Consider the following 20,950-nt stretch of genomic DNA (forward strand, 5'->3'; position numbering starts at 1 on the left):
ACCCTTCTTTCCCCCTCCTCCCTACTGTTTTAAGAGCTTCAGGATGATTTGCACCAAGTAGTCTCTGATTCCTCCTCTTCCTCTCTCCCTTTCATTCCCTTCCTCCTCCTATCCTGCATTCTTTTGTGAGGAGAGATGTTAACCCTTTGTTCTCAAGATGAGACACTGCTACAAGCAGCCTGCAAAGCTTTTTGGTTCTAGTTTTCCTGCCTTAGTTTCCCTATTCTACATGTCCCAACATTTTCCTAGCTTGTCATTGTCCTATAACATTTCCCCTCCTCAGGGACTTCCATCCCTAAAACCTTCTGGGTTGATGAGGAAGGAGGGTCGGTCTCTGTAATTGCTTCCTGCTGACAATTGGTCGTAGTCCCTCCCTACATCTGGCTGTGGAGGTCTCCTCCTGCCTGATCTAAGGGGGACAAGGCAATTGTAACTTTTCCTTCAGGTGTACTTTTCATTTTCGTGAGACCTATGGGTAACATAGACACCCACGACTCAGAGGGTTTTGGTATAGCTTGGCTAGAGTCCTTTTTCCTAGAATATGGTATCCATGGGTGGTAGAAGCCAGTTATTTACAAAAATCCTCAAAGCTGTTGTTTATTTTTGGGACCCCTAAACCAGTATGGCCATTTCCTTCAGGGTGACTGGGTCCTGGCTCTTGGGGTAAGTAAGTACCCTAGATATTGGACCTGCTGGCTTATTTGGGCCTTTTTGTTAGTATTAGAAATAAATAGGCCATTAACATATTGTAGGAAGGTTTCTTCGGTCACTTGGAGTTTTTCTAACCCTTTGTACAAGTACTTTTTTAAAACTTGGGAATCCTCCTTAAAGCCCTGAGGAGCACAGTTTATGTGTATTGACAAGTTTTCCTAGTTTGGGGTTCAATCCATTCAAATGCAAACAAGTACTGGGAGTCAGGATGAGCGGGGATGTGGAAAAAACATTCTTTTAAATCTATATAGTAAAACACTTGGCTTGGGCATTTTAGCGGCTTCAGTTTAAAACTACATCCCTTTTATCCCCTCTACTTTTATAAGGGGAGGAGTGCCCCCCACCCTGCAGCTTTTGTAGTCTATGCAAGGACACTGCCTTATTTCCTGTCCTTGTGAACCATGACAGAGCTGGAAAGAACCAGGGGAAGAGACCAGGCCTGACCTGGACCCTCAGTCATTCTTGGGCCTCCAGAGGCTTGAATGCAAAAGTATCATATTCTTTCCCTGACAAGGAGGGGGTGGCCCCCTCCTCTCAGCTTCTGCAGCTTGTACAAGGAACCTGCTGCAGCTCCAGCCCTCTAGCAGGGGAATTGGTAGCATTTAGAAGATTCACTTTATAAATTTTTCTTTAATTACCTTAATCTTGCTTACATTTTTAATTACCCAGAAGTTTAGACTAGGTCTCTCCCTAATAGGGGAATGGGGCACCCCAGATTTATAAGAAACGTGGGACTTAAAGTGAGATTCCTGAGGCGGCAGATGAGGGGTTGAGTGACATGGTAGCTTTGAGGATGCCCATCTCTCTCCCCAGTGATTAACAGGGTTTGGAACAAAGAGCCCTGGTGAGTGAGTCAGAGCAGAGCAAGCAGTCTCCCGTGTTTAATAAAAATGTAATGGGCCTACTGGTCACAGTTAGGGTTACCCTTGGCTTTGTCCCTTCAATGATGATGTTCTTAGTTGGGAGTGTGGGGGCGGGGCAACTGGAGCACTGGGCCATGTCCATTCAAGGCCGTAGTGTGAGTAGGTTCTGGTCCGGGGACCCTCTAGCCCCTGAGACAGTCCTTCCAGTGGTCAAACTTGCAGCAGAGGGGCACAGCCCTTGAGGAAGCCCCTTCCCAAGGCACTCCCTTTCCCAGCGTCCCCTTGGGCACGGAAATAACATTGGCCCCTTGATGTTCCTTGTGTTCCAGGATGAGTGCCCTTGAGGTGGCTTAGAACTGAGCTGTTTGTTTCTATGGGATGGCTTGTTTACTCTTTCTTTGTCCTGTCTCTGTTGTTCAAAACACTGAAAGTTATTTCTACAGTTTCTCAGTGGGAGTCTGGGGTCCTAAAGCTAGTTTTTGTAACTTTCTTTTGATATCTGGGGCTGTCTGTTAGATAAAATTCAGCCTCAAAGTGCTAGACCCCTAACAGACCCGAACAAGTCCTTTGACAGGCTCCCTACTTATTACTTTCTTAGAAATGACATGCTAGGGTCTGGGTGATAAACAGCTGCACTCCTGGTAATGGCAGGGCTGTTAAACTAGTGCCTGCATTTCTGCAAACAAGTGTCTGCAGTTTTGTATTTTGTAGCAAAGAAAGAGTTAAACAGGGGCAGCTGCTCTTAGGGGCCGGGAGTGAGCTGAGAAGCAGCTGTTCTGACTGTGAGGAAGGTGTCCTTTAATTCATTTGATACTGTGGTGTCATCAACTTCTGCCCCTGCAAGGCAATAATAAGCTGGACCTGCCTTTTCTCCTTGCGTTTCTCCTTTTCTAAAGCCCTCTTCTCTTCCTCCTCTTGATCCCTACTGTAAAATAGCAAGGATGCTACTTTTAACATCTCTTCCAGTGGGGTAGCTGGTCCCAGTCCTAATTTCTGTAGTTTCCTCCTAATATCTGGGGCTGACTGGGTCATGAATTTATCTTTTAGAATAATTGCTCCACAGGATCCACATTGGTGTATTTGATCAAAGCTTCCCTTAGCCTTTCTGGGAAGGAGGTGGGATTTTCTTGGGGACTTTGGTCAGTAGCTGCCAGTTTATTGTAATTAACAGGTTTCTTTGGTAGTCTTTCATTCCCTGCAGAAGGCAATAAAGCATGTGGTCTCTGTCCCATCTCCCATTCTCTGAATGATAGTTCCAGTTAGGATCAGAATAAGGGAGAGCCTCCACTCCTGGTGGGTAGTTTTTATTTTGTATGTGGACTTCATTTGCATAGGCTAATGCGTTTTCCTTAACACTATCACTTTCTGAGGTGGTCAGGTCTTCTTGGAGAATTAGATTACTACCCTCCAAGATAAACCATACATTAAGGTGAGCTTCCTTCATTCTTGGATACATTTGCCAGGGTCAACTGTAAAACTCCCCAGCCTGTCCTTTATGCCTATTAAATCTTGCATGTTAAATGGGACCTGAATTCTTGTTATTGCCCCTGTGCTGGGGCTTCCCTGAAAGGGGAGAATCAAGGTGGTATTTTTTGTTTTCCTTTGGAATCTATTATTTTACCCCCCCCCCCCCACCCACACACACACCAGTTGATTCAGCATAGGGTGGTGCTAGTTCTGGGGCAGCTGGTTGCTGAGGCACCATGGGTGGAGTCGGGCATTCACTCTCAAGATTCAGTTCCTTCTTTGCTATGGCTGCTAAGAGTGCAGGGCCTGTCTTACAGTTCTGGTATGATTGTGGGTTATTTCTCAGGGCCATAAAGACCTAGACATATGGTATTTCAGTCCACTTGCCCTTCCTTCAACAGTGTGAGTCTAATTGCAAGGTTGTATTATAATTTAGACCCCCATTTCCAGGCCAAATTTCCCCATCTCCTAATTTATAGTGGGGCCAAGATATGTTACAAAAGAAAAATCAATCTTTCTCTCTTTAAGATCTGAGGGCCGAAGTTGTCCCAGTTCTTAAATTACATCCCAGAGGCGAATCATATGGTACTGACTTTTGATTCCCCATCTGAAAGAGAATAGAGATCATAGCAGAGAATGGGCATCCCTCTTCTGTCTCCTATGTTACCTCCTGGAGAAGATGTCCCTTCTAAGGTGTGGGTTTCCAGGCTTAACTAGTCTTATTGTGTAACTCCCTGGCTGCAATTACCTGTGGACACGTCTACCTTGGCTTCGGGTGGCCCTTACTACTGACCAGGGTATCCTGGGAATGGATTTAAACCCACTTTGACAAGGAACTCACTCAACTCCACGCTGGTGTCCTGAGCCCCCCTTATGGCCCTATTCTCAATTGATTTAAAATCTCCCATGCCTCTGCCCCCTCCTTCCCTGTGCTGTGGGGGTAGACCTCACACCTGCTGGGTGCACTCCTATTCCATTTGGGCAGCAATGCCACCAGTTACTGACCTGTCTTTTCTGCCAAAGGCCCTGCTGGAATAAGAGTTGTAGTATTTCTTGTCTCACCAGCCTTTGTAAAGATGGGACCCTTCCAGATTCTTGCAATATTCTCATCCCCTCAAAAAGAATTTGCTATCCAATACATCTGTCCACTGGAATGTCTGAACATTTTTCATTCCTGTCTGCTCCTCCTGTCTCATGGGTCCTGTGGAGTCATGCATAGCAGATGCCTGAACAGCACGGGCAGTCCTTCCCGTGTCCATGTTTGAACAGGTCATCCACTGACATCCCCTAAGTGTGGTGAGGCTCAAAGCCAGCATCTCCTGCTGCGCCTGTCAGCTTTTTCAAGACATTTAACAAATTGACTTCGAGTCTCAGAATTAGGTATCAGAGCCCGGATTATAAACATGAAAAGGTTCCTTCATCCCATTTATTCCATAATTGGTATGGAACCAGTCCCCTAATTAGTGTGGAGGAATGAAGAGCCCTAATTAGCCTGGCAAACACCTTTAGGGTCCTAACCTCAGTTTGTTTAACTGAGTGTCTGGCACAAGCCTTTGTTTACATACCAGCAGGAGCTGTTAACTGCTTCAGGCCAGTGTCTCTCCTGTCAGTTCTGTAAAGACAACATGAGGGAGGCACTTCCTCTGAGCTTTTTGGGTACTATGTCTGAAACGTGAGGGGTCCCCAATGGGTTCTTTCCCCTTCCTACCCACAGATGCAGCCCTCTCTCTGTCTGCATTTTCTGCAAAGGGTACAGATGAAAATAGAGCTACCAAAAGTCCCAGGGGCGCAGAGAGGTGCTGCAGACTGACAGCTGATTGGCCCTTTAAGTCTATTGTTTTCTTGGCCATGCTTCAGGGTTTTATGTAGTGGGTCAAAGTGTGCTGTTTGTGGAAGGTGCTTCCGTGGCTTGTCACTGTCCTGCCATTCGCTCCTTTTCTAGTGCCTTCGTTTCTCTCACCTGCTGTCTAGAACTGGAAGGACCCAGAGCGCTGGGTGACCAGGCGTTATGTGTGCTCCCCGGACGGTCAAGGTTTAATTATAGTTGTATTCTGGAGTCCCTGTGAGCCGCTGCACATCTCAGGGTTCAACCCCAGACACCTCTGAAAGACCCTTACTCATGGTGCAGGGAGGAATGTTGCCTCTTTGATCTTCAGAGCTGAGGGGGACCCAAACATATATTTGGTTTTATTTTCAATATCCTGCCCTAGTATATCTTGCTAATTTTTGTTATGCTGCCACCTCTTAACCCCGATGGCAAAACAGAAAAAGAAATCCCCAAAGGGACTGAACTCGCTGCGATCCGTTGGAGGGAATCAAGGAGCACCGTGCAGTGAAGAGTTAACTGGTAGCCATCCAGCTCAGCTCTCAGTCACGTGCTTTGATCCGAATCATGGCACCAAAATGTGACAGGCCTCTCTCCCAGACCCCAGAGAGGTGTTATGGGATATCCCCCTGAATCAGGAAGAGGGCTGTCCCCAACCTCGACCCTTGTCTTCTCGTATGAGAGACCTTGATGGCATGGTGATAAAGTCAATTTATTAAAACATTAAAGCAAGTGAGTTTATTTAAAAAGTTACAGCATGCACATTTATTAAAGAAGCAAGGCAAGCAAATCTACACATCTGGCTAATGAAGCACAGATGGGCTCTCAGCTAAGCTGAAGAGGGGGTGGTGGGGGTTTCTACCTTCTATACTCTCCTGTCTGTAAGTCGTTTTTTTAATTTCCTCTGCTGGATATCCTGGTACAGTTTAGCTCTAAAGGTCTCCCTTTTTCTTTGTCATGGCTTTTCCACAATTTATGGGAAGTACCTGACAATTAAATCCTGAGATTGTTAGCTTCTCTCTTTAAACAGTGAGATAAGACTGTACTCTTCCCTCCCCTTCCTCCCTGCTGTTTTAACAGCTCAAGGGTGGTTTGCTCTAAGTCTCTGATTCCTCCTCCTCCTCCTCTCCCCCTTCACCTCCTCTCCTGCGTTCTTCTGTGAGAAGAGGATTCAACCCTTTGTTCTCTAGATGAGACCCTGCTACAAGGGGCCTGCAAAGCTTTTTGGCTTTAATTTTTCTGCCTCAGTTTCCCTATTGCACTTGTCCTGGAATTTTCCTACCTTTTCATTGTCCTAGAACATATTCATGTATTAATTCAACAAGCCCTGCTGTATATGGGAACTGTTATGTGAAAACTAAATCTTTATTGTACCCAGTTCCCAATTTTTAATGGGAAAGCCAAGACCACTGTATATTAATATAAAGTGAAAAACAGTAGTTTAGATATTATATGCAAAGTGCTTTGGAGCATGACCGAGAGGGTTCCTGGAGAGAGTCAGAAAAGCTTCTTAGAGGAAGTGACATTTGATCTGGGCCTTGAAGGGACAGCACATGATGCTTGCCTGGCAAAGAACAAAGGGAGAGTAGTGTAAACGAGAAGACAGGATGTCTTTTTTTTAATTTATTTTTTATTGTGTTTTTTTTAGAGAGAGGAAGGGAGAGGAAAGAGAGATGGAAACATTGATGAGAGAGAACATCGATTGGCCGCCTCCTGCATGCCCCCCACTGAGGATCGGGCCCACAACCTGGGCATGTGTCCTGACCAGGAATCGAACTGGTGACCTCTTGGTGCATGGTTCCATGCTCAACCACTGAGCCACACCAGCTGGACTGGATGGCCTTTGTACTTGGACCATAGATTACAGCTGGGAAGGTGAGGCTGAAAGAAATTTGAATACTATTACACATGCAAAGGAGGTGGGGAACTTTTAGATCAGCAGTTCTCAACCTGTGGGTCGCGACCCCTTTGGGGGTCGACCGACCCTTTCACAGGGGTCACCTAAGACCATTGGAAAACATATTTCCGATGACGATTCATAACAATAGCAAAATTACGGTTATGAAGTAGCAACAAAAATAATTTTATGGTTGGGGGTCACCACAGCATGAGGAACTGTGTTAAAGGGTCACGGCATGAGGAAGGTTGAGAACCACTGTTTTAGATAGACAATTATGGCATTTTCTGGAGAAAGGTTTGGAAGAATGACTAGAAGTTCCTGCTTCCTTTTGTCAGCATGTTTTTGCTGTTCAACACAGTGCTCTGTGTATGAGGCTTTTTGCCTCTGTTAAATCATCTTCTAAGAATAAGTGTTCAGTGGCATTAACATATCAAAAGAGGTGATCCTTAGAGTGAGTGCCTCAGTGTTTCTGCTTCTCTACAAAAGAATGTGTTCACTTTCAGTCATATAAGCAGCGTAAAAGCATTGTTTTCACCACATTGATATCATTCAGTGCTGTTTTTTTTGTTACACTATCTTAGTAGTTTTCTCTAATTTCTATTTTTCTGATTACTAGGAAAGATGTATATATTTTTCTCTGTGTATTAGTATTAGTGTTAGCTGCTATGCAAATTTCAGTACTGATATCTTAATTATCTTTCTCTTTCCACTTCTTAATTCTTTTCATGTGTCTCAAGTAAAACTGCTAATATGTTTTAAGTAAGTAAACATTCTTTCTTAAACTAAAGTGAATGTGCTGTTTTTAGTGTTTGCCTTTCCCACAAATGGTTAGCGTGCTCCTTGAGCTGATGTCACCTTCGCGGTTCCCACTGTACCTGCTTTTGGTTTCAGTGTTACACAAGAACCAACGGCATGCTTTAAAGAGTAAGTCAGGAAGTTCATGGTCTTCTTACTAAATATTGCTCACCTTCATATTAAAGTCAAATTACTCTCTTCTACTTCGGGACAAAAAAAAATTTTTTTTTTATCTTCACTTGAGCTTTTTCCTTTGATTTTGTTAGGGTGGAAAGGAGGGAGGAAGGGAGAGAAAGAGAGAGTGAGAAACATCCATGTGAGAGAGACAAATTGATTGGTTGCCTCCTACATGACCCTGTCCAGGGCTGGGGATAGTACCTGCAACCCAGGTACGTGCCCTTGACTGGAATTGAACTCACAACCCTTTGGTCCGCAGGCCAATGCTCTAACTGCTGAGCCAAGCTGGCCAGGGTGGGGACTACATTTTTAAATTAAAATTATAACATCATGCATGGTCACTCTTGGAAAAGCCTATTTATAAGTTTACAGCATCTAAGTTTTCTTCAAAGGCAATCGTTTCTGTAGTCATTTAAAGAAGTTATTGGATTCTTGCTGTCATCACTCACTAAGTTCTCTACCAGTACGGTATGGCTTTTTTCTGTGCACTCATAATCTGAATAGATGATTTCTTTTCCAAGGTGGACCACACATTATGAGCTTTCTGATTCTAAAAACTCCGTTTCTTTTGTCAGAATTTTGCAAGGTGGTGAGCAAGTGAGGTAAGCATAAGATTTTGAAAGTACCACATAATCTAGTCACATGTGCAAGTTAGGCCGCTCACACTGCGGAGCCTTGTGATGTGCCTAAAGAAGTTCGGCACGCCTCTTGTACTTACTCAGTGGGCTACCTTCAGTGGGTAGCCGGGCTTGACCACTTTCCTGCGGTTAGAGTGTTCTGTCATTTGTGAGTGGCTTATGTTATTTTAGCAGACTTGAGGCAATTAGGAATTTTATTTGAAGCTGAATTTAATTATATAAATTTGACCTGGTTAAATTTGAGGAAGGATTATTTTTAAACACTGTATTCTTTGTACTTTAAAAGTAATAAATGCATCCATGGCTGGTGTAGCTCTGTTGGTTGGGCGTCGTCCCATGCACCGAAAGGTTACTGGTTCGATTCCTGGTCAGGGCACATGCCCCAGTTGCGGGCTAGATTCCTGGTAGGGGGTGTGCAGGAGGCAGCCGATTGATGCTTCGCTCTCACCGATGTTAGTCTCCCTCCCACTTCCTCTTTCAAAACCTCAATAAAATATTTTTTAAGTAATAAATGCATATAGAAAAGAAAATTCAAAGTGGAAAAGTTTGCCTTCCAACTCCTAGCCCTACTATCTCCTATAGATAAGCATTATTACCAGTTTCTGTGTAAACTTCCAGAGGTCTCCTATGCATATGAAGCCGTATCTGTCTGAAAAAATATATATCTGATATATCCTTCAAAAAATAGAAATGGGAGCTGTTATAATACTGTTATATGCCCTACTTTTTTGACTTGATATTTTATGGACACCTTTCTATGCAGCACACATAGCTGTACCATTCTGTTTAACCATTGTTGTTTAACAAGTAGGATGTTCTAATTTTTTGCTACCTCTAACAGTGCTGCAGAGACTATCCTCGGAGATATATGCATCTTTATGTACGTCTTTTCTATTGCCTAAATTCGTAGGGAAAGAATTGCTGAGTCAAAGAGTGGTGTCAAATTATTTTCCAAATTTGTATGCCAATTTTACACTAAGAATTTATGAAAAGTACTAATTCCCCAGATTTTTAGGAAGTATTGAAGAAGACTGACATTATGCTTGGATAGAGCTCCCAGATGCACTACATATGTCTACATTACAAATGATGCTCATATCAATACTGGACCTTCTCATCTAGCTTGCACACATAATATTTTTTTATAATGGAGCCAACATGAAAGAAAATCAATTACCTCAGCGAAAGAGATTAGTCCTAGAGGAGGAAATGCTGTCCTTGAGGAATAGGTTTAGGACTGGTTACAAAAATAAATACTTTATGTCATATTGATTATATATGTGTAAACTTTAAGAAGCTATAAATATAAGCATTTATTTCCCTTTATATTTGAGCAAGAAAATTTCCTTTTATTCCTTACAAAATAGGCTTTTTCTTAGATCTCCATGTTTCTACCTCCACCTTCTCAGCAGCAAAATCATCTGCAGACGTGGCAGTGATGAGAATGGCTTTTGGCAGGCAGCTGGGCTTTCATGGTTAAAGCGCTAAACTGGAAGCCAGCCACGAGATTAGCACGAGAGCCGCCTCAACACCAAGCGCCTGCGCCCAGCAGAGCCGGTGTGAGACGGGAGACAGTCCTTCCCTGCCGCCAGGATAATCCCGAGTTTTGGCCAGACCTCTGAGCACACACCGAGATAGTGAGGAACCAGACACAAAGACATACTATGGTGCTGAAAAGGATTAATAAGGAACATAGTGATTTGGCCCGTGACCCTCCAGCACAGAGTTCTGCGGGTCCATTTGGGGATGATATGTTTTATTGGCACCCACAATTATGGAACCTAATACAGTCCATATCAAGGCAGTGTATTCTCTTTGACAATTCATTTTCCTGCAGACTACCCCTTCAAACCACCTAAAGTTGCATTTACAACAAGAATTTATCATCCAAATATTAACAGTAATGGCAGCATTTGTCTCAATGTTCTAAGATCACAGTGGTCGCCTGCATTCACTATTTCTTAAGTTCTTTTACCCATCTGTTGACTGCTATGTGATCCAAACCCAGATGACCCCCTAGTGCCAGAGACTGCATGGATCTATAAAATAGAAGTGCAGCAGAATATCTCGAGAATGGACTCAGAAGATGCCAGGTCAGAATAACCTGCTTTATAGCTGGAATAAATTTTAAATTACTGTTCCTGTTTTGATTTTCTTATCCAGCTGCTCCTCTATCAGACCTCATCATTTTTAATTTTATTTTTTGTTTATCTCCCTCTCTTCATTCACATGCTCTTCTGAGAAGACTTGTTCTTCCAGCTTTGGACAATAACTGCTTTTAGAAACTGTAAAGTAGTTACAAGAGAACAGTTGCCCAAGATTCAGAATTTTTTAAAAAAATGGAGCTTGTGAATTATGTGGCCAGTGTCTTCACCCTAACTTGGTTATGAGACAAACCATTCCTCACTGCTCTTACATGCTGAAGAACTCATCTGAGGGGGAGGGAGATGGGTGCTCAGGTGTCACATCAAAGGAAGCAGCAGCATTCTAGCAGCATCCATTCTGTTTAAGCCTTCCACCGTTAGAGGTCTGAGGTTACGTGATATACTCTATGCTCAACGGATGTGGCTGGAGGATTGGTATTGAATTTATAGCATCAGTAGAACAGGAAACGTGATGTATTTTATGCGTGTCAATAAAGGAATGACCAGTTCTTGATCTACAGAGAATGGAAATTGAAAGTCAAACATCCTTTGTATTCCAAAATAGGGTCTCAAACATTTTGTAATTTTCATTTAAATTGTTAGGAGCCTTGGAGCTATTGGTTAATCTGTCTTCCAATACATTGTTTAATATAGCACTGAATACATGATGCAAGTTGTCAGTGGTGAGTGATTAATGAATAGCTCTGCTAGTAATTGATTTATTTTTCTTCAATAAAGTTGCATAAACCAATAAAATAAAATAAAATAAAATAAAAGTGCTAAACTGTCTCAACCAGATGGAACAAAAGGAGTAGTTCTGGCTCTTTTGTTTGTCTCTCTTTTATTGCCTGGTCATTTAATATTTAATATTTTGTTTTTCTGATAATTTTAATGAACACCTATGTAATCTATCCACAGATTTCAATGGGACAGATGCTTCAAGATTTTGGAAAATTTCTTGGGATGTTTCTTCTTGTTTTGTTTTCTTTCACAATTGGGTTGACACAGTTGTATGATAAAGATTCTACCCCGAAAGAACAGAAGGACTGTGTGGGCATCTTCTGTGAGCAGCAGAGCAATGACACCTTCCATTCGTGAGTGTCTTTTAAAATTGTTAATAAATATATTTCTTTCTTTCTATTGTCCTATATAGGTTCTATTGTCCTATGTATGAATTAATACCTACAGAAATAGAACTTCAAGTGTTTTTTAAGAAACCTTTTTAATAAGAAATATTTATTTATTTTTATCCTCACCCGAGGACATTTTTGCATTTATTTTCAGATAGAGCAGGAGATAGAGAGGGAGAAAGAGAGAGAGAGAAACATCGATGTGAGAGAGACACATTGATTGGTTACCTCTTGCACGACCCTGACCAGGGCTGGGGATTGAACCTGCAACCCAGGTACATGTTCTTGACTGGAATTGAACCCACGACCCTTTGGTCCTCGTTACCCCTCATTCTTTTTTATTAAAAAAATTTTTTTTATCCTCACCCAATGACACTTTTGCATTTATCTTCAGATAGAGTGGGAGGGAGAGAGGGAGGAAGAGAGAGAGAGAAACATCAGTGTGAGAGAGACACATTGACTGGTCGCCACCCATACAACCCCAAACAGGGCCGGGGACAAACTGCAACCGAGATATGTGCACTTAGTGGGAACTGAACCCAGGACTCTCGGGTCTGCAGGCCGATACTCTAAGTGCTGAGCCAAACCCTCCAGGGTGCCCCTTATTCTTCTTCTTCTTTTTTTTTTTTTTGGTACGTGCCCCTAGTGGGAACCGAACCTGGGACTCTCTGGTCCACAGGCCAACGCTCTAACTGCTGAGCCAAACCAGCCAGGGCACCCCTTATTCTTAAATAAAATAATGGAGAAGCTTGGGTGCAGAATTGCACATTTGTTGTGTTCCCATTATGTACCAACTATTCTTCAGTTACTTTCATGTCATCCTGTTTAGGGAGTAAGATTAAATGAATAATAAATATTCATCTAACATCTTCTGCATACCAAACACTCTTTTAAGTGCTGAGTGAATGAAACATCAGTGAGCAAAACTACCTCATGGAACTTACATTCGCATGAGGTGGTGCAGACAATAAAAGAAATAAAATATGCAGTGTGTCACACAGTGAGAAGGGCGAAGGACACAAAGCGTGGGCCAGGGGGATGCATGTGTGAGAGGTGCAGTCTTAGATAGGTTAGGGGAGGCCCCACAAGGGAAGACATCCAAGTAGAGATGTAAAGCTGGTGAAGGGGCAGTCACTGAAGGAGGCATCTGGAGGACGAGCATTGGCAGAGAGGGAGTGGCGGGCAGATGCCCGGCTATGGGAGTGTGGCTGCATCTTGAGGGAAAGCCAGGAGGCCAGTGTGGTGGGGTGTGGAAGGTCCGAGGGAGAGCTGTAGGAGATGAGGGCAGAAAGGAAATGGGGATCCTGTAGAGCCTTGTTGGCCCTTGTAAGGATTTGGGCAGTTGAGATAGACATTTAAATTTTTGAGCAGAGGAGTGACAGTCTAATTAGGCATTAAAGGATCATAGACGTTGCTGTGTTGAGTGGAGACAGAAAGGCAATAACAGATTAAATAGGAATAATCTCTTTTCCTTCTGAGTCTCTTTGTTTACAGTAAGGTTATCTGTACTGTTGGCTTCACCTTATTTAATTTATAAAGTATTATTCTTGGATTATCAATATTTTATTTACATAATGTTGATATAAATGAATTCTTCATTTTTGCTAATTGATTTCTTTAATTTTCTTTTAAACAAAAATGTAATCATCTTTACAGGTTCATTGGCACTTGCTTTGCTTTGTTCTGGTATATTTTCTCCTTAGCACATGTGGCAATCTTTGTCACAAGATTCAGCTACGGAGAAGAGCTGCAGTCCTTCGTTGGAGCTGTCATTGTCGGGACATACAACGTGGTGGTTGTGATTGTGCTCACCAAGCTGCTGGTGGCCATGCTCCATAAAAGCTTCCAGCTGATAGCAGTGAGTGTCCACTATTCAAAACTTGTACTCTCTTCAGGCCACACCACTGCATACAATCGATAAGGCACCAAATAGTCTACGAATTAAGAATTAGTATCGTTTTAAAAGAAGATTTTTTAATGCAAGTAATGTATATTAACAGCAAATCTTGAACCAAATTTTTACCTACAAGATGTGGAAACATGTGGACAGTTTAAAATTATCTAAACGATCCCTTTTTCTCTCCCACCCCTTTGTGTGTGCACGTGCGCTCGTACCCTGTGCTGCTCCTTCGTTGCCTTTTGTAGAATCATGAAGACAAAGAATGGAAGTTTGCTCGTGCGAAGTTGTGGCTTAGCTACTTTGATGACAAGTGTACGTTACCCCCACCTTTTAACATCATTCCTTCACCAAAGACTATCTGCTATATGATTAGTAGCCTCAGTAAGTGGATTTGCTCTCATACATCAAAAGGCAAGGTTAAACGGCAAAACAGTTTAAAGGTAAGAGATTAGAACTGCAACATAGAAGTTTTAAAAATTCCTAATCTCAGATGTTTCCTAAGGCATAAATATACAGGTTTCTCAAGGCCTGGGACTGTCTGATATTTTCTTTTACTCCTGTATCCCTAAGGCATGGCATAGACATAACAAAGTAAAAATTCAATAAATATTTTTGAGAATGAGAGATAGAGCTGCAGTTTTTTCATGTAATCTTTTTTAGGTTTTAAAACATGAAAAATATTCAGAATCCCTATTCTGTGAGCATAAATAATGATTGACTACTATAGTCAGCTTATATTTTTCTGGCTCTTCGAAAGTTATTCAATACATGAATAACTCGGTACATGTTGCTGTATAAACCAGAAGTTGGCAGACTTTCTGTAAAGGGCCAGATAGTAAATAATTTAGACTTTACAGGCTGAGACAAAAGCAAGAATTTATGTGAGTAGTAATATAACAAGAAAGAACATAAATTTCCACTAAACTTATTGATGAAATTAAACATTTTTTTCTTTATTGATTTTAGAGAGAGAGGAAGGGAAAGGGAGAGAGATAGAAATATCAGTGAGAGAGAACATCTTATAGCTGCCTCCTGCATGCTCCCCCCCCCCAACCCCACCCCCGGGATTTGGCCCACAACCTGGGCATGTGCCCTGACCGGAGTATTGAACCAGCAGCCTCTGGTACATGGGTAGATGCTCAACCACTGAACCACACTGGCTGGGCTATTGATGAAATTAAAAATGTAACAATTCAGTAATAATTTTTGTTATACAGATCTATTAATGAAAAGAATGGAATTCTGTTTTGGGGAGGATAACATTTTGTTTAATTGGGGTTCAAAATTACTGTTCACACCCTGGCTGGGTAGCTGTTGGTTAGAGCATCATACCAATATGTCAAGGTTATGGGTTCAGTCCCCAGGCAGGGTGCATACAGAAATCAACCATTAAATGTATAAATAAGTGGAACAACAAGTCAATGTTTCTCTCTCTCTCTCTCTCTCTCTAAAAAATCAATTTAAAATATTTACTGTTCCCACTCTGGCCGGTTTGGCTCAGCGGTTAGAGTTTTGGCCTGCGGTCTGGAGAGACCTGGGTTCGGTTCCCATTAAGGGCTCATACCTCGGTTGCAGTTTGTCCTGGGCCCTGGTTGGGTCGTGTGGGTGGCAACCACTCGACGTGTCCCCTTCACGTAGATGTTTCTCTCTCTCTCTCTCTCTCCCCCTCCCACTCTACCTGAACAAAATATCAAAAAATGTCCTCAGGTAAGGATAAAAAAAATTTACTGTTCCCAGTCACCAAACTAGTAACAAATGTTCATCTGGAAAACCATTCTTAGCCCACAGGCCATTAAAACCAGGAAGTGGGTCAATTTGACCCGTGTGTGGGTCATAGTTTGCTAATTCCTCCTATAAATTGAGGATCCCTACAACTATTTTTGAATCAAAATAGGCATACATGTGAATGAATGAAGCAAATATGCAGGCTATATTTGTTTTAAGCAAGTGTTGAATGTTATTTTATAACCGAGTGGCAAAAGCATGGTCTAATAAAGCATTAGAAGATATATGTCTGTATCTGTGAATATTTTTTAAAAATCTACCTCATTTAAATATTGTTTATGCCCACTGTTAGTACCCTATTCCTGTTTGTTTTGAAGGAATGGAGAAATTTGAAACAAAAGAGAGATGAAAACTACCAGAAAGTGATGTGCTGCTTGGTGCACCGTTACCTGACTTCTGTGAGACAGAAGATGCAGAGCACAGATCAGGCAACCGTGGAGAGTCTGAATGAGCTGCGCCAAGATCTGTCAAAGTTCCGAAATGAAATAAGGGATTTACTTGGCTTTCGGACTTCTAAATACGCTATGTTTTATCCAAGAAATTAACCATTTTCTAGATCATGTAGAGAATAATTTTCAATAATAAATCTTAAAGAATGTGTTTGTATAACTTGCAATTAAATCAATAAGATATATATTGAAATAAAGAATTATGTAAAAGCCATTCTTTAAAATATTTATAGCATAAATCTGTTATGTAAAATATGTGTATAGAATTAGTTTTTTAAAGCTCTCTGTTGGTGGCTTTTTGCAGAAGCAAAGCAGATTAAGTAGATAGGTTTTGTGAGCATGCTACTTGGTTTTCTTATTTGAACAATGCTCTAAAGTGCTTTCTGTTTATGTTAAAGAAAGGCAGATATAATTGTGCACATTGCCAGAAAGTTCTACAAATGAACATAGTAAATGTGGGCTGATCTCTGTTGATGGAATAACTTGAAATATTGAAATATGGTTTATAAAATCTCTGTTTTAGGACTTCATGTATAATATTATTTATCATTTAGGAATATAGTTTCATCTAAAACAATAGTCTACTTTTTATTATAGTCCTAAGTAACAAAGAAACAACCTTAATGAATATTTAAATCTATTTATTTCTCTATAATTTAATTTCACTTCAGTTTTGTTATTGTAATATATTTACTTTTACATGGTAGTAATCACTACATTTTAAATTTTGTTTTTCACTTAATAGTATTTTATATATACATTTCCATGTATTGATATAACCCAAATGTTTAATTTTTATAGAATCATATTGTTTTTGAAAAATATAGTTAGACTTTTTATTTGTAGCTATAGAGTATGTGTCTATGTTCATAGGTTTGCACAGGTACTTCTTCTATAAGGTTAAGCATTTGATAGTTTTTAATTTTTTGTTATCATAATAGTGCTATAGTTCTTTTTCAAGTTGGAGTGAATGTTCATAGTTATAAAGCTAATCCAAAATAAGGGTTTAGAAGATATTTCTGTATCATGTGTGGTCACACCCTATTTTATTTTTGTAAACACTGGAAGACCCTTTAATGCAAGGATCTGTTTTATATTTGAAGTAAGGTTCTTGAGGTGTTCTCCCAAAGTATTTTCCACAGAATTTACTATAGCTTCTCTAAAAGTGACTTCATGTTTATCTGTGTTCATTCTTGCTGCTTAAGATGAAAAGTATTGACTTTTTAAAATTAGAGAATAAAATATATATTAAATTTTTTTCTATGTTCATACAAAGGGTGTAGTTAAAAATTTTTTCACAGGTTCTTGCTTATATATTCTTGCAACATTTCAAGTTAAGAGGTTAATAGGTTTATAATTACCTTCTTAACTGAATGTCAGATGGTCTTAAGGCCACAGGGGCACAGGTAGCCCTTGGTCTGTAAGCACCACCGACCCAGGGATCGTTGTCTGAATGTAGCAGTATTGTGTTTCATCTTGCTTTTTACTTTTCAAATTGTAAGTGTACCCTCTTTGGGGCATACTCTTATAAAAATGTTTATTGTAAAGTTATATATTTTGTCTACAATTGAATTATGCAATTCTCAATTGGGATTTTACATCAGGATTTTTAGTCATTCTAAAAAATACCTAATTATTAAATAAAAATATTTATGGAGTGCCGACTGTGTGCATGGATTACTTATGAGGTATATTTTTTAATAAGAGCATACTGTCAGAAGAAAGGTGAATAAAACTTGATTATGAATTGACAGAGTCTATTGTATTATCGTTATACTTTTTTTGAGATATAATTCCCATCATCAAATTCACTCTTTAAAGCATATAACTCTGTTTTGTTTTGTTCTTTAAATCGTGGTAAGAAGGGCCTAAAATGGAAAACATCACCTTCAGACACCTTTGTACCCCTTCCTCGTGGCAATTACATGTAACTTTTTATAAAGAGTTTTCAGACAGAGTGGGAGGGAGAGCAAGAAACATCCATGTGAGAGAGACACGTCGATTAGCTGCCTCCCACATGACCCCAGACAGGGCCGGGGACCGAACTGCAACTGAGGTTCATGCTCTTGATTGGAATTGAACCCAAGACTTCTGTCCACAGGCCACTGCTCTAACCACTGAACAACCAGCCAGGGCTACCCTTATAGTTTATTAAAAGGGTAAACATGAATGAACCCAGCTGCTTACCTGAATCGCAAAATCAACATGATTCAGTATGAAATAAACTGTCTACAAATCTCACTAATAAATCGCAATATACAATGCATGCAGGGGTCATGCAGAGTGACAAACTCTTATAAAAGTATTTTAATATCTTTAAAATCCAAATTTTCTCTAAAATCACTCATGGAAAAGATTGTCAAGTCAGAACGAACACCTCAGTTAGTGAAGCATCAGAAGCTCCATTCCAGCGATTTAATATAGAGACAGACGTCCTTTCCTTCTCGGTCTCTGCTTCCCTGCACTCCCCACTGTCATTCCTTCAGATCCCGAAAACTGAGTGTGCTGAACGCCTGAGATCTGTTACTATGACATTTTGTTGACCGTCTGCAGTTACTAAGCCAGCTGGTAACCAGTTGGTAAGGGCCTCTGTTAGCTCTTCACTTAGTCCCTCTGTAGCTGTGATTCTTCCAATCCTTTCTCTCCTTTCATAGCCTCTGAGTTTCTGGAGGTATAATGTTAGAGGTTCTACATAACGCAAAGCCTAAGGTAGGCAAGGCAGAGGGGTATCTTCTCCGTTGATTGCCTTCGGTTCCTCTTCATGGCCTCTCCCTGCTTCAGATGCTGTGAATGATGGACTCACATCGTTGAACACGTTCTTTGGCATCTTTTGCAATCTTTTCCATTTGAGGCATGGCATTTTTCATTACCCTTGCCACATTTGCAATCGGAAGACAAGTACTTCGTCCTCTGAAACTTTTGTGTCTTCGTGACCATCCATGCTGTCCTCAGTACCATGGTGAGGCTTTGTAACATGACTTCCTCCAGCGCAGGCTGCGCCAGTTCCTTCCTGGTCGAGGGATGCGGAGAGCCGCACCGCCCATCGTCACCAACACTGTCAGAACCATGTCGGCAGCGCGCCCCAGAACATCCGGCCAGCTGCTGCCCGCGCCCCAGAACATCCGGCCAGCTCCTGCCCGCGCCCCCGAACATCTGGCCAGCTGCTGCCCGCGCCCCAGAACATCTGGCTAGCTCCTGCCCGCGCCCCGCCGCTCCAGCACTCACCCCGGAGCTCCCGGCCGGCCGCGCGATCCTTTCCTGCCCTGCAGTGACGTTAGCCTCGGCGGCTCCAGGGCTCCCGCCGCCTCCCGACGCACACGTGCCTCCACGACCCGCGACCCGCGTCCAGCCGGAGGTGGAGCCCCGGGGCCAGCCCACCGCTGGCCTCCCCCATCCCGGTGGAGGAGGCAGGCCGTGGCCCAGACCGAGCAGCGGAACCTGGACCATTTCTTCCGCCAAGAGGGACAAGAAGTGCCCTGGCTGGTTGGGCATCGTCCCATGCGGTTGCTGGGTGAGGTCTGGGTCAGGGCACATGTCCGGGTTGCAGGCTCCTCCCGTTGGAGGGCGTGCACGAGGCAGCCCATCCATGTTTCTCTCTCCCTCTCCTTTCCTCTCTCTCTAAATAGCTATCGAAAAATCTTCAAAAAGGAAGTGGGACAAGCAGACAAAGGAACAAAGCAACCGGGCAGCAGAGCCCCGCGCGTGGGGGCTGCCACCAAAGCCATGAGGAAGGATGAAGGTGAGTGGAAAGAATTTGAGCAAAAAGTGGCTGATCACAGTGGCTCAGAGTGCAGGCAATGCAAATAAGTGAAAAGGGCTGGGCACCGAACCCCGTAACTGGGGTACTTGCCCTTGACCAGAATCGAACCCGTGACTCTTTGTTCCATGGGCAAAGACTCTACTGCCGAGCCAAACCAGCCAGGGTGCTATTATCATTTTTATAAATATCATATTTTGAAATAACAAGTTCACACAAAGACCTGTATGAGGATTAAATCTCAAACTGAGAACAATAAAATGTTCATCAACTAGTGAATGAATAGACAAATTATACATCTATCCAGTGGAAAGCTATTCAGTAAGAAAAGGGAATCAGAGAAAGAGAACAACCGGGCACCACATCTGTTTCTGTCGTGATCTGTTTGCGGGGGTTAGCATCACAGAATTGGAGTTGGTTAAGCATTCTCTGCGAGGTTCTTGCATCTAGGGCTGGAGCTTGGAGTTCACAGGGTAGGCAGAGATGGTAAGGGAGGATCAGTGAGAAGTGGAAGAAATGAGAACAAGCTGGAACTCATGAGGACTGATTGAGTCCCATGACACTTGTGTCTCTAACCTTGTTTGTGTGGTTATCCTGTGGGAAAAGTTGCTCTTTGCTAGGTTGCTAAACACACACTTGGCCCAGGAATCAGAGAAGCTGAAGGAAGATCCAAGGCCAGGTAGAACATTGTAGGCCAGTCTGCCCTACACCAACTAATTGAGCCAGCAAGTAAGTTACATGTATGAGCTGCAAATTGCCTCCATAAAAACCAAAATGGCAGCCACTTCACCTCTGCCCTCCCAGCTCCACATTGAATGGTCTGTGGCCCACCCTATTAGAAACATGCAAGGAAGAGAATTCTGGGAGACATAATTCGGCCTAGCCAAGTTAACGCAGGAAAAAACTAACAGGTGAATCTTTAAAGTATGCTAAGTAAGGAAGCTTGTCACAAAAGACTGCATACTATATGATTCCACTTATATGACGTTCTAGAAAAGATAAAGCTATAGAAACCAAAATGAGATCATTGGTTACTAGGGTCTGGTGGGAGGCGAAGATTGGTTGCACAACTCATCAAACTGTACACTTAAAAAGGGTAAATGTTAATGTATAAAAATTACACTTTAATAAAACTGACAAAAATACATAATGCTACAACATACTGAAATAAAGAAATAAGAAAATAACTGGAATCTTCAAATTTATTATCAATCCAAAAGAAAACTGCTTAAATATTAAAGTTGGTAACCCATCACTAACATGACATAGCAGATGAAATACAGTAATAAATGCCCAGGTGAAGAATTTTGTACTATAGTTTTCAAAATTATTTTGGCTACTCTAACTTATTTACATTTTTATATACATTTTGGAATCTGCCTATCAATTTCTACCAAAAAAAAAAAAAA

The 20,950-nt window shown here is 41.8% G+C and overlaps 1 protein-coding gene and 2 pseudogenes across 2 annotated transcripts in view; 2 read left to right on the forward strand and 1 right to left on the reverse strand.

Moving 5' to 3' along the window:
• TRPC1 (transient receptor potential cation channel subfamily C member 1) overlaps positions 1 to 17,524 on the forward strand; it is an 82,889-nt gene extending 65,365 nt beyond the window's left edge. For both annotated transcript variants that reach the window (XM_036242793.1, XM_036242794.1), the window contains 4 exons: positions 11,439 to 11,614; positions 13,307 to 13,508; positions 13,796 to 13,990; positions 15,653 to 17,524. In XM_036242793.1, coding sequence (XP_036098686.1) covers positions 11,439 to 11,614; positions 13,307 to 13,508; positions 13,796 to 13,990; positions 15,653 to 15,880 — 801 coding nt within the window. In that variant the 3' untranslated portion in view covers positions 15,881 to 17,524. The remainder of the gene's footprint in view (positions 1 to 11,438; positions 11,615 to 13,306; positions 13,509 to 13,795; positions 13,991 to 15,652) is intronic.
• On the forward strand, positions 10,041 to 10,507 carry LOC118617581 (annotated as a pseudogene).
• Positions 17,525 to 18,266: 742 nt separating the features above from the next.
• Positions 18,267 to 19,276, reverse strand: LOC118617032 (annotated as a pseudogene).
• Between the last annotated feature and the right edge of the window lie 1,674 nt (positions 19,277 to 20,950).

Source organism: Molossus molossus, unplaced genomic scaffold (assembly GCF_014108415.1).
Source record: "Molossus molossus isolate mMolMol1 unplaced genomic scaffold, mMolMol1.p scaffold_m16_p_5, whole genome shotgun sequence".
In the NCBI taxonomy this organism is placed as follows: Eukaryota; Metazoa; Chordata; class Mammalia; order Chiroptera; family Molossidae; genus Molossus; species Molossus molossus.